This window comes from Psammomys obesus, unplaced genomic scaffold (assembly GCF_907164565.1).
Source record: "Psammomys obesus unplaced genomic scaffold, mPsaObe1.curated_primary_1811, whole genome shotgun sequence".
NCBI classification, from domain to species: Eukaryota; Metazoa; Chordata; class Mammalia; order Rodentia; family Muridae; genus Psammomys; species Psammomys obesus.
The window spans coordinates 11,524,826-11,544,578 of NW_026595981.1; the positions used below are offsets into that span (position 1 = coordinate 11,524,826).

At 39.4% G+C, this 19,753-nt stretch overlaps 1 protein-coding gene across 2 annotated transcripts in view; it reads right to left on the reverse strand.

The window, feature by feature from the left end:
• The window catches only part of Vmp1 (vacuole membrane protein 1), a 93,587-nt gene that overhangs the window by 54,010 nt on the left and 19,824 nt on the right, over positions 1-19,753 (reverse strand). For both annotated transcript variants that reach the window (XM_055620406.1, XM_055620405.1), the window contains exons 3-6: positions 19,097-19,232; positions 17,976-18,066; positions 15,375-15,485; positions 2,427-2,594 (exon numbers count right to left, since the gene is read on the reverse strand). In XM_055620406.1, the coding sequence (XP_055476381.1) occupies positions 2,427-2,594; positions 15,375-15,485; positions 17,976-18,066; positions 19,097-19,232 (506 nt within the window). The remainder of the gene's footprint in view (positions 1-2,426; positions 2,595-15,374; positions 15,486-17,975; positions 18,067-19,096; positions 19,233-19,753) is intronic.

Sequence of the window (19,753 nt, forward strand, 5' to 3'; positions counted from 1 at the left end):
GGAAACGACTGCCAAATTCAGCAGCATGCTTATTTTTCTTTCTTTTTTTTCAGCAGTTGAATTGTCTTAGCTTAGCTCTAAGATTTTTTTTTTTTAATGTATTTTGGTTAATTCCAACATATGATGTAAAGTAACGGTTTAACTTTATCCTTTCAAACATGGGTATCCCATTAAGAAATAGCATTTAATGAAAAGACTTGTAAATACTTGTAAATACTGAGGACAGGCACCAATTTAAAAATAACTTGATGCTAGGTGGGCATTGTGATGCATGCCTTTAAGCCTACTCTTCAGCAGGAAGAAACAGGCAATTCTCTGTGAGTTCCAGGCCAGCCAAGGGCTACATAGTGAGACTTGTATCAAAACAAAATAACCACCAAAAGAAAAAAACCAAAGCCACATTTGACAGGTACTAAGGCTTTTAGATGACAAAAGACAGTTAAAAGAGGAAAAGAAGAAAATACACATTAGACAAAATCCTGCACTGTGGAAAAGCTTGTGCTGGCCACCATGAGGTCACATATTGAAGGTAAAGCCTCCATTTTTCAGAAGCCAGTCAGTATTTGGGGAAGGAAGTCATCGCACTAGGCTTTAGAGCAGGCAGGAAGCCTGGCTGAAGAGGCACTTCAGACAACGCACACCAGAAGGTGAAGAAGGCCGGTAAGGCTGCCAGCCACAACAGAAGCTCCTTTTGTTTGCATAAGTATTAATCAAGCCACAAAAAGAACTTTTGAAGGAACAAAACTAAGAAACTGTATAAGTAGCCTCTTTTATCACATGTTCCAAATATGTTATTCTAATCCTAATTTTTCATAATAAACTCCTCAAATCTATAAAACATACTACCACCGTACTGAATCTGTCACCAGTGTTTAGAAAAGAGCAACAGGAAACATGACTACTCTTCCTGCCTTTCATAATCAAACTCAACATATGGCATTTGCTTTGTAATTCCTTCAAAGCAAAATATAATTTCTGGGCTGAGGATGCAGTTTTGTGGAAGAGTACTTGCTTTTAGCAAGTGCCAGGCTTAGCGTTTGATCTCTAGAACCACTGGGGGAAGGAGGCACTAAAACATAACTTTTAAAATCCTGTCTCTTCCACAGCTGGAGAGGTGTAGTGGTTAAGAGCACATACTTCTCTTCCAGAGGGTCTGGGTTCGATTCCCAACATCTACTACATTGTGGCCTATTAACTCCAGTTCTGGGGCTCTGACACTGTCTTTTGAATTCCAAAGGTATAGCTACACAAGTGGTTACACCAAATATGCAGGAAAAATACTCAGATGCATAAACAAACACATACAACCAGAACAACAATGAAAAAAACAAACTTGCTTCGAAGTTAGGGTAACAACTGCTGCTTTAATGAATTAAGATTTTTTTATTTTATTTACTTTGTTTGTTTGTTGTTTGACACAGGGTTTCTCTGTTAGCCCTAGGCTGTCATAGAACTCACTCAGAAGACCAGGCTGGCCTCAAACTCAGAGAGCTACCTGTCTCTGCCTTGTGGGTGCTGGAATCAAAGGTGGAATTAAGATTTTTAAAAAACTTGATTTCCTTGTTTGTGCTCCTGTCTGCACATCCGTGTGTGTGTGCTTGCATGTGTGCCTATGCAAAGGTGTGCCCTGGTGTGGGGTGAGAGGACAGGGTATGGGAGGCGCTTCTCTCCTTTTTTCACATGGATTCTAGGGTCTAAACTTAAGATGTCAGGCCAGGCAACAGGCACCTTTATCCAGGAAATCACCTCACTGCCACCGGAGGCAAGATTTGTGTGTGACCTTTTCACGTGCTCTTATTTCCTAAAAACTGCGAGGAAAAAAAAATTAAGAGAATATAAACTCAGTGAACTAAATAGTTAGAAGATGTATGCCTTAATGAGGAACACTTAAATAAATTTAAGTAAAAGCAAACATCTAATCAAGATAAAATACATCTGCCATTGAAATGTTGCCCAAAAATATTTCCCTAGGAGACTTTAACTTTAGGTTAAAGTCTGACAGAATGACTAGGGCAACTGACTACTGGATCACTCCCTAAACACAGTCTGAAATCAGCAAGGAAGCTTAGTTTACATAGAGAAATGGGTCTTTTCACTAACAATGCTGAAATTGAAATAAATTCTCAACAAACAGTGTTTTATTTAGTCTATCAGTAATATACATGACTACTTTTCTATTTCTTAATTCTTTTTGTTTCTGCAGTCTAGTCTGACCCTTTGGTCTAAGTTCCAAAACACTGAGATTACAAGCATGCACCAACATGTCCAGCTCTGTACCTATTAAATGAGACTTTTGCCTTGGAAGTGTGCAGCAAGTGGCTTCCCAAATCTTTACTGGCGAGTCATGTGTAAACCATAGTCTAAAAGGCAAGACCTGTATCAAGATGTGAGGTTAGTTTTAGCAAATATGAAAATGCAGCTCTTACCCACATGCAGGCCTCAATTCTAACTTTTGAGATGATACTCCACAAAGAAATGGTTCCTTCAGTGCCTTCTTCATCTGGACAGATAATCTGGTCAGGATAGGGTGGCTCAGGAAAATTAACTGAATTGCATTCATAAGCAGCTAATGTAACTGACGCTATATGTGGGCCCTGAAAACAAACACAAGAAACTCCTGATGAGAAATACTAATGAAAAAGGGATTTTGATACATCTCATTTCAACATCACATGAATCACTATGTCACACAAGGACAGCACTGTTTTTAGAGAACAAGATTCCACCTACACACACATTTTAAGATGCAGCCAGCATTTTGACAAAACAACCTTCCTCAAGCCAGCTCTGGACAACCTATCCAATTTTTGGCTTGATTTGTATAATATTTATCCAGAATTACTTGTCAGAATATTTTTCTTTTTATTTTATTTATACATATTATTTTTTTACTTTTATTAGTTACACTTTATTCACTTTGTATCCCCCCATTAGCCCCTCCCTCCTCCCCTCCCGGCCCCATCTTCCCTCCCCCTTCTTCATGCATGCCCCTCCCCAAGTTCACTGATAGGAGAGGTCCTCCTCTCCTTCCTTCTGATCTTAGTCTATCAGATCTCATCAGGAGTGGCTGCATTGTTATCCTCTGTGGCCTGGTAAGGCTGCTCCCCCCTCAGAGGAAAGTTACTTGTCAGAATATTAACCCTGTGATAAAACTTTTCTTTTAGGTATGATTTGAGAATATTACCTACCTTTTCCAGTGAGTTCTTAAACAAAGATGAAACTGTGTAACCACTTATCAATAAAGTGTACTTTTAAGTTTTTTTCTACAACAATTTTTGTGATACTTTGCTTTTATTTTGCAATATTACAAATTATTAAACTACATTAACATTTAGACATTCAATAAAGTCTTATATCCAATGAATCCCAACTGTACCCGATAAGGAGCCTGCATGAAAATCAACTCCAGGGGACTGAAGAGATGGCTCAACAGTTAAAGGTGACTGTCCCTCCAGGAGCTCACTTCAGCTCCTAGCACTGACTTGGGATGGCTCACAAATGCCTGCAACTCCAGCTCCCGGGGATCTGATGCCCTCTCCTGGATTCTGTAGGTAACTGCACTCACTTGCGCACATGCACATAGCACCCACAATTACAAGTAACATGATTCAGAAAATCAACTATAGGCTTGGTAAAAATAGGGGTTGGTGAGATAGCTCAGTAAACATGCTTGCTGCGCAGACCTTACTACATGAGTTCAATTTCCAGAACAGACATAAAGGTATTAAGGAGAGAACTGGCTCCACAGTGTTGTCCTCTGACCTGGTGTGGTTCCAGAGTGTGGTATATCTGACACACAAACATTAGTTAATGTAAAATGAATATAAGAATTGGCAAAACTGTAAATTCCCAAGTTTGTTGAGCATAGATTGGTGGCTGTTCACTAGTATATAATATATAGTAGCCTTTATCTGTTTAGAACTGGTTTATACCCACACAGAAATTTTGTTAATGATCATATTGTGTGAATATTTCTGCATATGAAGGTTTTTAGTAAAGACTTTCCCACTGGCTTTTCATAAATGACTCAGACCTAAGGGGGGGGGGGGAAAGGTGGTCATTGTGTATCAAAGCCCTTTAAGGTCAAATGAATTTGTCATTAAAAAAAGCCAGCTACGTAAGATGTAGTGATGAAAATAAAGTATTACAGAGGCTGACAGAATGGTTTCAAGGATAAAGGCACTTGTCACCAAGCCTATGACTTCAGTTCCATCGCCAGCAACAAAAAGCTAGGAGGAAAGAACTGACACCTACTAGTCCTGAGAATTCCATGTGCACACTAATACTTGTGTTTATAAACCAATTATTTAAAAGAAAATACGATAGAGGCCCTACTTACGACAAAGACAACCATTTATTTTTGTTCTACGTACAGGAGTATTTTGCCTGCATGCATCTATATGTGCCTGGTGCTCGAAGAGGCCAGAAGAGGGAGACAGATGCCCCCGAAGTGAAGTTAAGGACAGTCATGATCCACCATGTGGGTGCTGTGAACCAAGTCTAGGTCCTCTGCAAAAGTAGCAGGTGCTCCTGACTGCTAAGCCATCTCTCCAGCCCCAAAGACTTATTTTTATTACGTTTGATTATGTGTACGTGCGTGGGTCTCCATCAGCACATGAATGGCGGTTTCCAGGGAGGCCGGAGACACGCTATGGAGCTCTGTGCTCCTGGGTGTGCTCTGGAAGAACAGTAACGCTCTTCACTGCTTAGCAGCTCTCCAAACTTCATGTTTGCTTACTTACTTGCTTGTTTCTTTTTTTGTGTGTTAATTTGTGTTTTTTTTTTTTTCTTAGATTTTACTTCTAGGAACTACTTATATAACAATATTCAAGATTTAAAATAGTGAAAGTTTAAAAAGAACATTTTTATTTTGCCCTTTTCTATTCTATTAAAAATTTATTCTCTGGAAATTTCAGACATGAATACTATATATTTAGATTATACTGACACCCCTAAAATTCCTCTCAGGTACCCTCAATCAAGTTTTTGTTAAATCACGTTTAATCATGCAAACTAAACTTGTTTGTTTTTAATCTTATATATGTATTAGATAGATGCCATAAACGGGAGAAAAGGGATTACTTTCTGATCCTATAGAAATAAAACAAACAAACATAAAAGAATATTGAATTAAAAGTTTAGATATTCTGAATAACTCCTGAGAAATGATACAATGACATCTAGCAAAACCAATATAGTAACTACAGTCAGGCACAGTGGGTGGGAAAGTAGATCTCTGAGTTTATACCCAGAGTTCTAGGCCAGCTGGGGTTACATAGTGAGATCTAGTTTCAAACACCCAAGCTCTGGGCTGTGTATGTGGGTGTGACAGACATTTCTATTCCAAAACATAGATGAAAATACAAATTAAATGAATGTATTACCCATTAAATAAACTTTTTTGACAGTTTTAATTTTAGTGATGCTAAAGTAAATTCTCACCAGTGTCTCCACAGAAGACTGCTCAGGGCTGAGGCCTCTAGGTGCTATGGGCCTGCCTTCCATGCAAGCACAAGGCCCTGAGCTCCATCACTAGCTTAAAGTGAGTTTGCTGACTCACGCCTGCACTCACAGGGACAGGAAAGAGGACACAAAGTTTGTTATTCCCAGCTACTTAGCAAGATCCAGAACAACCCAGCTAGGCATAGTCTACTAAAGCAGTTTCACCCAGCAAAGGTCGCATTGTGAGACCCCTTTTTGTTCACTCACTCACAAGTGGTACATACTTCCCGTAGCCACACTATGAAGTCGTGATTACTCAGCTTGGAGGCAGATGTGGTGGTTTCCAGACAAACTGAAAGCTAACAGGTTTGGCTAACAACTCAATTCTATCCTTTGCTCACTTTCACAAGTCTACTTGTAGCCTACAACTGGACATTTTAGGTCAGACTGTATTTGCTGATAGGAAACCTTATAGTTATTTTCAACTTTACAGCTTAATTGTTCCTGATGTGACAAACTGAAATGAAGTTTACAAAAAAAAAAAAAGTGTTTTGAATAAAATAATTTAGAAAATTGTATATACTCAAGTCACTCATGTTTTCTTTACAGGACTGGGGCTGAACCTGTGGCCTCACACATGCCATGTGCGTGCTCTGCCACTCATCTGCTAGCAACCCCAGAGCTGAGACCGCCTTTTTAGTACAATTTCTAAGAAGTGCAAGCCTCCCTTCAATGTATTATACCAGAGTCATATTTTAGCTATCTCAAAGAAATAAGTGAGCCAAGCCAGATATTATAGTGGGTGTTGAGGGTCAAACTCAGGTCCCCTTTACCTGCTGACCCATTTCAATGGCTCAAAACACTTTTTATAAGTGATTATTTTGGAGATTATGTCAAACAAAACTACCCTAATGTGGTGGTAAAGAGAAGTTTTGAGTTGTGTCCTAATAAGTATGTAGTATCTAGATCTATGTCCAAAGAAAGACCAACTAGTGCCACTAACAGTAAGGAGGCAGAATATATTCATAGTTCAATCAGTTAAAATTTTCCTAACTGTAAAAGATGAAATAGCGTGTGTACTTCTACTTTACTTCAAACAAACCAACAAAGCATTTTCTGGGCTTTGAGGTTCTTTGCATGTACACTACAGTAGGCCCCAGTCTGGTACAATCGCACCTCACGCTTAGCAGGCAATGGGCTGAAAAGGCTCTACTCTTACCAAGGTTTCACTAAACAGATATGTAATCCTGGAAACCACAGAGAGATGGAAATATCTTTGGGCTTGCTTTTAGGGTTGGCTATCTTTTAAAAATCTAAACTGTATTAATTAACCAGGAGCTAATTTAGTTATGCCTCTTTTATGATGAAAACACACAGTATGCGTGCGAGTCTGTGAGTGTATATGCTGTGTGTGTGTTTTGTGTGCATGTGTGTGGGGCTGTGCTTGTGTGACAGTGTGTAAATGTGTGTGTAAGTGCTTTTAAGAAGACATGCTGACATTCTTACCCTTGAGGTGGCTGTCTTAAAACTGATAAAACATTCCTAAAGGCTGGCATTGCTCCACAACATCTGTAATGTCAATTCATAGCTGAATCCATCATCTACATACAAAAGGAGTCAAGGGAGATCCCAAAGGCAAAATTTTCAATTAGTTTTGTCTGGTAAACTCAGGTCAAAGGTAATAAAATTGAGTCCTGTGCTGACTCACTAGGAAAACATGTGTTTGCCTCACTCCTTCACCGAAGAACAAAAGGACAGTGGCTGGTCTGGAGTGTGATTTATTAGGGATGTCTGGGAGATAAATAAATGCAAGACAGCAAATGCTTGTCTGCATGACTTGCAACTTTTTCTTTTTCTTTTTTTTTTTTTTTTAAAGTTTGACTTCTAGGGGACTTTAGAAGCTCCACACAGGAATTCTAACCCCCCCGTTAAAAACCATTGCCTTTCTGATGAGTGAGAAGACAGCTTACTATGGTTCTGGTCTACAGCAAGTACTTCTACAAGAGTTGGACATAACGATTTATTTATTTCATGTATGCGGAGCGCTGTGTTTTCATTCATGCCAGAAGAGGGAATCAGAGTCCTTTACAGATGGCTTTCAGACACCACATGGTCGGTGGGAATTGAACTCAGGACCACTGGAAGAGCAGCCATGCTCTTAACCCCTGAGCCATCTCTCTAGCCCCTGATTTACTTTTATTTCTTTCTTAATTTTAATTATTTGTATGAGCATTTCGTCTGCATGTATGTCTGTGGCCAAACAGGCCAGAGGAGGGTAGGTACTACATCCCCTAGGACTGGAGTTGCAGGCAACTGTGAGCTAGCTGCCGGTCCTCTGAAGAGCAGCCGTCTCTTCAGGCTCCAGACCGTTCTTTATATTCTTTTTGTCAAGTCTTAAGCTAGGCCCCAGTTCCTCTCTATAAAATGCAGTATGGTATGTCTAAATACAACAGCCTGGGCATTAGTTAATGTGAGTGGCAGCTCCTTAAATCTGTTAGTAACTTAACAAGGCATAATCAGAATTCTGTCTTATCTTCCTAATGTAACAAAATGTTTTAAAGTATAATAATGGCTGTGCTACCTAGGGCAAGAATATATGATTATATTTTAAAAGTATAAGTATATAGTTGCTAGCCAAAACAAAAGCAGTATAAATTATATTACCAGCTCATGAGTCTTTTGGAAGCAACTGTATTATGCCAGATTAGTAAACATATAAAGGCTTACTTTATGTTTCTTCTTTAAAACATGTAATTTAAAATTGGTTTTAAAGATTTACAAATAATTATATATCATATTAAATATAGTATGATGTTTTAGTATACTTATACATTGTATATTGACAAACTCAAGATTTTTAGCTGACCTATCACCTCAAATATTTTTCATTAGACCTGAGAGGGCAGGCATGGTGCACACCTTTTAATCCCAACACTCAGTTGGCTGAGGCAGGTAATCTCTGTGAGTTAGAGGCCAGCCTGGTAAATTCCTGGGGCAGTGAGCAACAAGCCAGACAACTCTAAATAGTGACACTTTTCCTCAAAAGTAAACAAACAAACAAACAAACAAACAAATAAAAAGAAAATAACAACAGAAACCTAACTGATCTTTTCTTTCTTTTTTCTTTTATTTATTTTTGCTGAGGTAGCAGTTTGAAGGCAGGCCCTTGAGCATGCTAAGGAGGTACCCTGCTACTGAACTACATTCCTAGCCTCTTGTAAGGAAATCTGATCATGAGTTGACCTAAGTATCCCAAATAAATGGACCACATATTTAGGCAGAGAGCTAGTAAAAGAAAAAGTTAGTGCAAGTTGTTTAACCTACTAAGCACATTTATAAGGAGTGACTTAAGGGCAGGAGGAAGCTATCCAATCTGTGCAAACCCCTAGGTCCTGGAGACCTTGGTTTCTGCTTTTGATGTGGTGACGCTCATAAGAGTTAATAGCTGAGTCATTCCTTTGGGAAATGGGAGAAGAGCTATCATGCCTTCTCTCATCACACAGACAAAGAGGCTTTTTTTTTTTCTTTCTCTAAAAAGAGGCAGCTAATCTTCCTGGAAGAGCTCTGACTCAGAGTGTTCAGAACCACAGTCATGGCACCTATAGAAATCACTATCAGCAATACCAGAATCCAATTTGGAAGCATTTCTTCCTTGTCTGTGTTGAAGAATGCACAGGCAATCATCAGAAGTAGAAACGATGGAGAAACCCCCTCCCCACCACGACACTAACAGCACATCTTTTCACCTGATGAAGCCACCTCCATACTGTTTTACCCCATCAGTGATACTTTCCAAATATTTATTTTCAGCAATAAGGGGTCAAGAGTCAAAAGCTACCAGAAATATCTGTAGCTAAGGAAACAGTTTTAAAGCAGCATAGACTAGGCACTATACCCAGAAGGAAACACGGTGCCACTCACAGCCCTGCTTAGACAAGAGAAAACAGGCAATGTGTGAGACTTTTAAAAGTTACAACTTCTGTCTCATTCTAAAATAACATAACCCAAACTTAAAAATAAAACACGCACCTGGGCAGCAAATATTCCATACCTTTTTTTGTGTGTTTAATTTAAATTAAGAAATTTCACTGACATGGCCATACTAAGAAAATATCTCTTAAGGAAGCATTTCAAAGGACAGCACCTTACAGTTATGAGTTCTAATAAAACTCTGGCCAATTTTATAATAACCTAATAGTTACACATTCTTCTACTTCACACTGCTTTTTGAAGGGACAATTGCTAATGTCGAAAGCACAGAACATTTTTTCCTACTTTGATCCTCAAAAGTAAAAAAAAAAAAAAAAAAAAAACCCAACAAATAAATTAGGTTAAAGAAAACATTTGTCTAGTAATTACCTGTTGCTTCTTAAAGGCACAGTGAATTCTGATCTCTACAGTTCTTTCCTAGGAACTGGGCTTTGTAAAATCTTTATGCAGCAAATGGCTCCATCTAGTGTCAAAAATTGTCCATACATCACACAACAGAGGCCTAAATCTGAGCCAATGAAATTATTCTAGCTTTTACTGTTGTTGAGATAGGGACTCAAGTAACCCCAGAGGGTTGACTTCAGAACTTTAGTAGCTGAGGGTGGTCTTCAACGCCTTCTTATCCTGCCTTAAAGGTGCTAAGATTAGAGGCCTGTGCTATCACACTCAGCTTTCTTATTGAAATTTAATGAATCATTAACGGCACACAGTGGACTCTAATCATCTTGTTGTTCTGTAACTTAATGTATAATATACCTATATATAAAGAAGTATCTTTGAGATACATCTGCTTACATGAGTGCCTGGACTGAACATTAGAAATTATTTTTTATAATAACAAATTATTCATTTATCATTTCATTCAATCCTCAAAACAATCATGAGATAATTACTATCATTATCATCGCCATTTTGTTTTTTGTTTTTGTTTTTTTTTTTTTTCAAGACAGGGTTTCTCTGTATAGCCCTGGCTGTCCTGAATTCGCAGCACTTGAGGCAGAGGCAGGGGGAACTCTTTTGTGAGTACCAGGCTAGCCTGGTCTACAGAGTTCCAGGATAGCTGGAACTAAAAAACTCTGTCTCAAAAAGTTAAGAAATCTGTTGGGCTAGAGAGACGGCTCAGCAGTTAAGAGCACTGACTGTTCTTCCAGAGGACCCAGATTCAATTCCTAGCACCCACATGGCAGTTCATAACTGTCTATAACTCCTGTTTTAGGGGCTCTAATACCCTAACACAGATACACATGCAGGCAAAACACCAATATACATAAAATACAAACAAACAAACAAACAAACAAAATTTGTCAGAAACTGTATAGCTAATATTACTGGAGTAGACATTCCAACCTCGCTACTAGATTCTATTTCTTACATAACCAGGACTTCTATAGTCTTGACTGTTAAAGGATGAGAAACTAGACATAGTGCTGCAATTCTGTAGTCACAGTATTTGGGAAGCGGTGATAGGAAGGGTGCCAAGAGTTTAAGACCAGCAAGGATACTTAGTTGTGGGAATTATTTCCTATATATAAATATGCAAGTCAATGGAAAAAAAATAATTTGTGTTGAAGAATGTGAAAAACTATTAGGAAAAAATTAATATTTTGAATCCTCATGCATTCACTGAGCCTTTAAAAATTATTTTAGACTAACAAACTCTAGAAGAATGGTTGTCTTCTCTTTTTAAGATCTTAAGATTTCTTTTATTTTACATGTATTCTTCATGCATGCATACATGTGTAGTAGCCTGATACCTGTGGAAGCCAGCAGAGGGCATCATAGTCCCTAAAACTGGAATTATGGATGAAGCTGAGCTACCACATGGGGTTGGGAATTGAACCCAGGTCCTTAGCAAGAGCACCAGCCCCCTAGAAGAATGATTTCAAACCACTTATGGATGACAGTTTTTGAAGAATATGAACACTTTAGGTTTTTTGTTTTTTTTCAACACAGAGGAAAAAAAAGCTTATTCTTCTAGACAGAAGAGTACAGTGTTTCGGAAATTAATAGGCCTCCTAAAGCCAGTGATTAAAATTAGGAGAACAAACAATGTAACCTAGTGGCCCTACCAGCCATCCTACTAACTGCTGAACCACTTTGTCTGTGGTCCACAAACACCACTCTTACACAAACAGCAGCTGTACTTACACAAGGATGAGAATTCCCACATACTCCAATTTCAAGTTAAAAAGAAGGAAATTGTTCATTAACTGAAAAGTAAGACTTCACTTTAAGATCTAATCTTTTTAGTCTTTTAAGTGACCATCTGGTGTATGTTCAGTCACAATTAAAAAAGAGTAACTCCAGAAAGGCAACTTCCACTGTGGAAATCAATGGATATGAAATACAAATCATTTTCATATTACTTTTAAGTCATAATCTTTAGTAGACATGATCATGATAAAGGAAAACATTAACCTTTAGTCATTAGAACTGTAAGAACTCACTTACTTGCTGCCAAGAAGAGGGCTATATTTCTGACCAGACTACTTTCCTTACATGGTTACTTGGCCTCCACACTGAGGGTTATATGAGTACAAGGTAGAGGTGTCTATTTCACCAGCACAAAAAGTAGGACATCAGAATGTTATCATCACATCTAAGTGAGGGTTACATAAAGGCTTATTATAAAAGATGTCCCAAACACAATAATATTTCCTAGATAACAACAAATGAGTCCAGCATGGTGGTACCTGCTTTCATCTCAGCACTCAGGAGGCAAAGGCAGTAAGAACTCTCTCTGTAAGGTCCAGGAAAGCCTGGTCTACATAGTGAGTTCCAGGAAAGACAGGGCTATAGAGTGAGACCTGTGTCCAAAACAAACAAACAAACAAATCATACAACAATTAGCACCCACAAGACAGCCTCCTGTAACTCCAGTTCCTCCACATGCACCAGGCAAACACGCGATGCAGACTTACAAAGACAAAACACTCATACACATTAAAATTAAAACCACATTCTATTAAATTGGCACACTGATCAAGTGTAGAAATGCTTATTCATGAAGACAAAGATTTCACTTTTCCTTTACATTAATTATATAATAAACTTTATTAATACAAGTCTATTATTGTTGATATTATTATTAGTTTATGTGTCTGTATGAATAGGCATGTGTGTGCTATGGCACATGTATGGTGGTCAGAGAATGGCTTGTGCGAAGAGTCATTTCTCTCCTTTTACCATCTGGGGCCCCGGGATAGAGCTCAGGTTCTCGGGCTTAAACTGAGCTGAGCAATTGGGCTAGACCCTCTGTGTGCTTGTATGCTTCTGAATACCTTTACTGAATACCGGGATCAGTGGAGACAGAAAAATAATGCTTTCAAATGAATTTTACAAACACTTTATTATTATTTCTCAAGCATATAAAATAAGAAACAAAATTTCCTCGCTTCAAATTTGCTTTTTAAGAAAGATCTGGGTATGTGTTTGGGGGGGGGTTGTGTGTATCCAAGACTATACGGTGGCCATGTGGAGATTAAAGGACAACATCAGGCATTGATCCTCAAATGTCACTTTGTTTGAGACAAATTCTAGCATTATCTGATGCACACTACATGGCTAGTGGGCTCCTGTTTCCACCTCTATTTCCTCAGAAGTAAGGGATCACAGACATGTGCTACCTTACCCTGTCTCGCTTTTCATCAAGTATGGTGATTCAAACTTAGGTCCTTAAACTTGTTCAGAAAGCACTTCACTCACTGAATTATCTCCCAGTCCTCAAATGTCTTTACACTAATGTCGGGAGCTGTGACTCCAAGCGGCCGGCTTTGAGATTTAAAGATGGCTTTTAGCAGGCCTTTACTAATGGCAGAGAGCTTGCAAGTCCATCTCCTTTTGTTTGTGACAGCAGGTGGGATAGCTTGTGAGGGTCACACCTCTTCCTCTAGCTCCTTGTGCAAATTAACCTATTGTTCTGAGATGTTTTTCTGGCAAAAAGTAACTCCTCTCAAATAAAGTGGTCAGAGGGCTGGCGACAGAGTTGGAGGCAGAGACTTGAGGCTTGCTGCTGGCACTGCTTGCTGCAGCAGTCTGCCTTTTGCCGTGGCTGTTGAGTCTGGACCTTTAAAAAGTTTCCTGTATGCTGTGTGTTTATTTTATTAATTTTAATCCTCACGCCCAACTCAAGAACCGTTCGACTCTGCTGGCTGGCCCCGGCATACTAAATTTGTATGTAATTTAGAAAGGATTCATTTGAATTCCTTTTACTGTTTCAATAGAATCTGCTACACAGGCTTTTCAGGTGATCTTAGGTTAGCCATCTGTTACAAATGAGTCCCTTCATCTTTTTTTCCCCAAGAGATACTACATGGTGGGCCTAGCTAAGGCCAGAAGAATAGGGTGGTGGCAGCCCACACCTTTAATCTCAGCACTTGGGAGGGAGAGGCAGGAGGATCTCTATAAGGCCTGTCTCATCTACAGAGCTCTGGGACAGCCAGAGCTACACAGAGAAACCCTGTCACAAAGAAAAAAAGAATAGAATGATATATCCTAGACTCTGTCTTTCCTCTGGCCTGTGTGTGAGTACAGCAGTATTATATCACTAAGAATTTAGCAGTATAGGTAGGGCTGGAGAGATGGTTCAGTTTAATCATACAGACTTGAGTCCAGATCCCCAGCATTTATTTGAAAAGCTGAAAGGTATGCTTGTAATCCCATGTAATCCCAGCACTGTGGCTTCCTGGCCAGGCATCCAGGAAACTTGTGAGCTCCAGGTTTATTTAGACCCGGTATCAAAGAACATGGTGGAGTGTGGTTGAGGAAGAACCTCGTGCTTACATCTGGCCTACACACACACACACACACACACACACACACACACACACACACTCTTCATTTCAAACAAATGTGCTTTATACATACTAAATTCACTTCTGAAACCAGTATGTTAATATTGTGCCATGAATGCTTGGCATAGGAGTGATGAATTAATGATCTCAAGGATAATTTGGAAGTTGATCGTCATTTCTCTAAGTTTACTTTAAAATTTGAAATTTTAAGCGAGACCCAGTGGCATATGGTACTAGTTGCTTCCGGGGGATTATAGTAGGGGGTTTGGGAGTTTGAAGCTAGATTGGGCAACGTAGGAAGGCCCCATCTCTGAATTTTAGAATCATGTTCATATATGCATGCTTATTTAATCTGAAATAAAAATAAAATTCCTGGAGAAGCAATTATTATTTCCTTAGTAACTGCTAAATATTATGCATATGGTATGGGTGTGTATTTATGTATGGTATATGTGTGTGTGCATGTATGTGCAGATAATATCTATGTGAGTGTGTGTCTGAAAGCATGTGTGTGTGTGCGTGCGCATGTGTGTTACACTCTGAGCACCTATAAAGATCAAATAACAATTTGCAGGAGTCCGCTCTCTTCCTCTTTTCACATGGGCTCTGAGTATTGAACCCAGGTCATCAGGTTTGACAGGGAGCTCCTTACTGGCTGGGCCATCTCACTGGTCCTGTGCACCTTGTTACCCAGCCTACCCTGGCCTCAAACTCAAGGCAATCTATCCCTCAGCCTCACAAGTGCTGGTTATGGGTATGCCTTGTTCTGAGCTTTATACAGAATTTCATATACTGAAATTAACCTAAACTATTAAAATAACAATTGCATAAGCAAAATAATCATTACTTAATAATTTTTAAACTGAAAAACATTTTCTGGCTGAACTAATTTGAGTCAACAACAGTATTTGCTTAACTGTTTACTCCCCCTTTTCCCCTTTTAACTCTTTAGGGCCAAAGGAAATGCAGAGCATAACAAGAAGCTGAACATGGGCATGAAGATGAACATGAAGATCAGAACAGGTCAAACCACAGACGCAATTTCAGATTGGAAATACAGATTTCAGAACTGTAGCTTTTGAAGTAAATGTGCCAATAAAGTCAGAAGAATGTGCTTTGGTTTTGCTCATTAAAGAAAGTCATTCTTACCAGATAAAGCAGAAAGGTATGCAATCCTGTTCCAAGACCAACGGAGGACAAAATCCCCAAGCCTATCCAGTAGGCGTACAAAAGAAACTGCTTCTCTATCCGCTGCACATACTGAAAAACAAAAGGGACAAGGTATAAACCGGAATACCCTGCCCAGGAGCGTGCCAGCACCTAGCAGCACCATGATTAGTGAGCTTAACAAAGCTCTGATGAACTAAGAAACATTAAGACAACAAATTCCTTGAAGAGGTCTCACACTGTCAGTGTACTATAGCAGCGAGAACAAAAAAAAGCCAGGCAGAATAAGTGGTCACAGGGGTAAAAACAAAAAACAAACCACAGGTATGGTAATCATTATTATTATTTTTTTCTCCTCTTTGATTTCTTGAGACAGGATCTCATACTGTAGTCAGCCTGGCCTGATCCCTTCTAAGTGGTCCATGCGGGCCTTGACCTTCAGCTGATCCTCATGCTTCTCCTTCCTGGGAGGTGTGATTATACATGTATGCTACCATGACCAGCCTAGTATGGTGATGCTAAGAATAAACACTTGAAAATGATTTAGAATTTACAAACTTGATAAATTTAATTCCAATTTGGTCTTTAATCCCAGCAGTTTGGAGGCAAAGGCAGGAGGATCTCTTTGAATTCTAGGCCAGCCTGGTCTACATAGTGAGTTCAAGGACAGCCAGGGCTATGTAGAGAATCTGTCTCGGAATACCAAGGTGGTAGACAATTATACAGTTTTTTTTCCTTTTGTTTTTTGAGATAAGGTTTCTCCGTATAATAGCCCTGGCTGTCCTGTACTTGCTTTGTAGACCAGGCTGACCTCAAACTCAAGAGATTTGTAGGTCTTTGACTCCTGAGTGCTCGGATTAAAGGTGTGCACCACCACACCCAACTTCAATCACATTTTTATAAATAGAATACATTCTTGATTATTCAAGTAAAAGCTGAGAAAACAATTTCTGTATTACTAACAGTGTGTGCCAACATAGCCCAGCTATTTACTTATCTATCTATCTATCGGTAGAATTTCACTATGTATCCCCCCTAGATAGCCTGGGACTCTGTAAACCAGCTGGCTTCAAACTCATGGGTGATCCTTCTGTCGCTGCTGACCTTACTGGCATGAGCCACTATTGATAGCTTAACTGCAAATTCCTACCAAGACATGAAGATTAGGTAATTAGGTATAGGAAATGCATTAAAAACTATTTTTAAAAAAAACCCTTCCCTAACATTAGAAGTAAATTATTTTAAAATGATAGCTTTTAAAAACATTTCCTATTAAAATAGATTAACATTTCACTATTTTGATGAAAAGGTGCTAACAAAATGTGACCCCATTATTTTCCCATTGGTACTATGACTGTAGAGAGATAAAACTTTTCAGAATATCAGAAGGGGAAATAAAATAGGCATCTGAAGCAGCTGGAGGAAGGGAACCGGGTAGGAGAAGGGGTGCGATCAGATGTAGGGGAGAGCATAGTGGGGGGAACGACTAAGACAGAAAACGGGTGGGGAGGGGCATCTCTCGGACAGGGGAGGCTCCCAGGAGTCTACAGGACTGACCCTAGCTGGGACTCCTAGCAGCCAGGTGGGACTTCCAATGGAGAGAGGGTAATACCAACCCATACATAAAACCTTGGACCCAAAATTTACCCTGCCTAAAAGAAGGGATAAAGATGTAGCAGAGATTGAGGGAATGGCAAACCAATGACTGGCCAAATTTGAGACCTACCCCGTAGGAGATAGCCAACCCCTGTCACTATTAATGATTGCACACAGGAGCCTAGCATAACTGAGAGGCTTCATCCAGCAGCTGATGGAAACAGATGCAGAGACGGAATTACCAACCAAATAAGATGCATAGGCCAGGCACAGACCACCTACACATACATAACAGATATGAGCTTGGCCTTCTTGTGGGTCCCTTAACATTTGGAGCAGAAGCTGGCTCTGACTGTTGCTTGACCTTGGATCCCTTTCCCCAAGCTGGGCTGCCTTCCTGGCCTCAGTGGGAGAGGGTAAGCTTAGCACCTGACTTGAGATACCAGGGTAGGTTAGTACCCCTTGGGGGCTTCCCTTTCTCTGTGTAGAGGAGTGGATAGGGGAAGGGAGCATTTGGATGGGGCTGAGAGAGGAGGAGGACGGGGGCTGGGATCAGGCTGTAAATGAATAAATACATGAACAAAAAACCACATGTAAATAAAAAAATTAAAAACAAACAAATAAAAAAAAACCCTAATTCTCAATCTAGGATCAAATTTGTTTGGACAGATCAGAAAGGCATATCATATACATTATGAGGATTTTGTGGCAGAGATGAAAAGATCTATGCTATTTTGACTAAATACACAAAAACTAGCTTAAATCTTTGAAGGTAAAAAGGAATCCTAAACACCAAAATAATGTTGAACAGCTACAAAAAAGGGCTTGGGTATTTTTATTGTACAGAATAAGACATTAAGATAACAGTTATCAGATAAAAGAAAAAGTATGCTTAAAAATGTTGAGGGTATAAATTCTAAGAAACTTAGGTTAGCCTCATTCTGAAATGCCATGTGACTACAGAACGGGAATGGCTCGGTCACTTACCTGTTGGTGCGCTCCTTCCACATAATACATAGCTACAAGCACAGCAAGCAGCAGTAAAAAGGACACCACAATGCTTTGACGATGCCACAATCTTAAAAACAAATTGAAAATAAAAACAAGGTCACATTAATCGTGCAGTTTGCAGAAACAGCCGTTGGGATGTAGAAAGGAGTCAGTCAAGGTTCACAGGCCCCAAACCCAAATTAATCATATAGCCTTACACAGCCTTTCCCTGCCTCAAAGCCTAATCTTGTTCACACCTCATCTTTTAATTTGGAAAGGTATTACTGTGCAACAGGAAGAGCACCAACTTTCAAGCCAGAGGCTGGGTCAGGTATTGCTTTTAGCAAGACATTTAACCAATTGGATTTGTGTTAAATAATCATAGAAACCATATATCTGCTTTTCCTTCTTCATGGAGATCCTAGAGGGATCAAATTAGTTGAACTTTGTTGCAAAATGTTTTATAAACTTTAAGTAGAACAATATTATAAGATAACAGTACAGCTTATTTAAAAGGACAAGAAAATAGCAGGGCGTGAAAGTTCAACTTGCTCGCTGTGGTATTTGAAACAGCTCGGAGCAAGGAGCTTAAAGACAGGACACACTTCAAGGCAGGGTTCTTTTTCACTGGATTTGGTGTAATCTACTGCTCACAGGCTGGACTTCAAGATAAAATCAGGAGAAAACCCACCATTCTCTTTCAATGTCATCCCTCCGAAGGCCCAACACGAGACACCTATAATAACCTAGCATGTAGTAATGTTTCCTTACTCATTTTTCTTCAAACTAAATGTCCCAATCTATTGTTCTCCCTTTTGCGATAGGGTGGTGGTGGGGTGACTTGGTCCCTATGTAGCCCAGGCTGATCTTGACCCCTACAGCAGAGGAGGACCTTGGAAACCTGGCTCTTGTGTGGTGCCAGCTTTATGGGGGAGTCAAGCACTCTAACTGAGCTACATCCCTTTCCCCTCGAAAAGAAAACAAATGTTCCCATGATCATGTTCTAAATTTAATTAATCCATTTTGGTGAAACAGATGGCAGGGAGTAGGAGATGGCTGAGGCCTTCTAAAATTAGTAGATACAACTTATATATAAAAAGGAATAGAAAACTCTTTACTTTGAGGTCCATTCCTTCAAAACTACAAGAGTTTCCAGAGAAAAATACTGCAAGGTAGTGAGTGGCTGTCTCCACAGGACAATATTCTGCCTTTCTTCCCGATCCCTTTTCTTCTTTTCATGTACCGAAGAGGGGTCTGAAAAACAACAGCATGGAAGTTAACACAGAATTCCTAACATCTGTACCACATTTTTAAAGAATAAAAATCGACTCACCTTGCAATCTTATATCTCTAAGACAGCATACAAAAAATCTCAAAAGTAGAAATGAGATTTAACTTCGAGTCTATGCAAATTAAAGGGGTTCAAAGTACTAAACTGAGACTACTCCCTCTGTAGAGGAGGCAATCTGTGCAACAAAATTCTAACAACCATCTCTGAGATCGCTAACTATCAAGGCTGTGTGTGGCGGTTCCCATACTGAAGCCTCAATGGCTGCTCGTGTATCCATACATCTTGCCTGTGTCTTTCTGCTCTATCAGTAGTGACTTTGCGGGATTCTTTTCAGCTATTATGGAAAAGAATGGTACAATGTATGACTGCTTAGAACTACAGTGGATGAAAGAAAGTTTCATCCATGTCCCAGGTAGCCATTCACAGCAAGGCCTATAATCCTGCAAAATGGCAACAGTCCAAACTCAGCCATTCCTTATTGGCT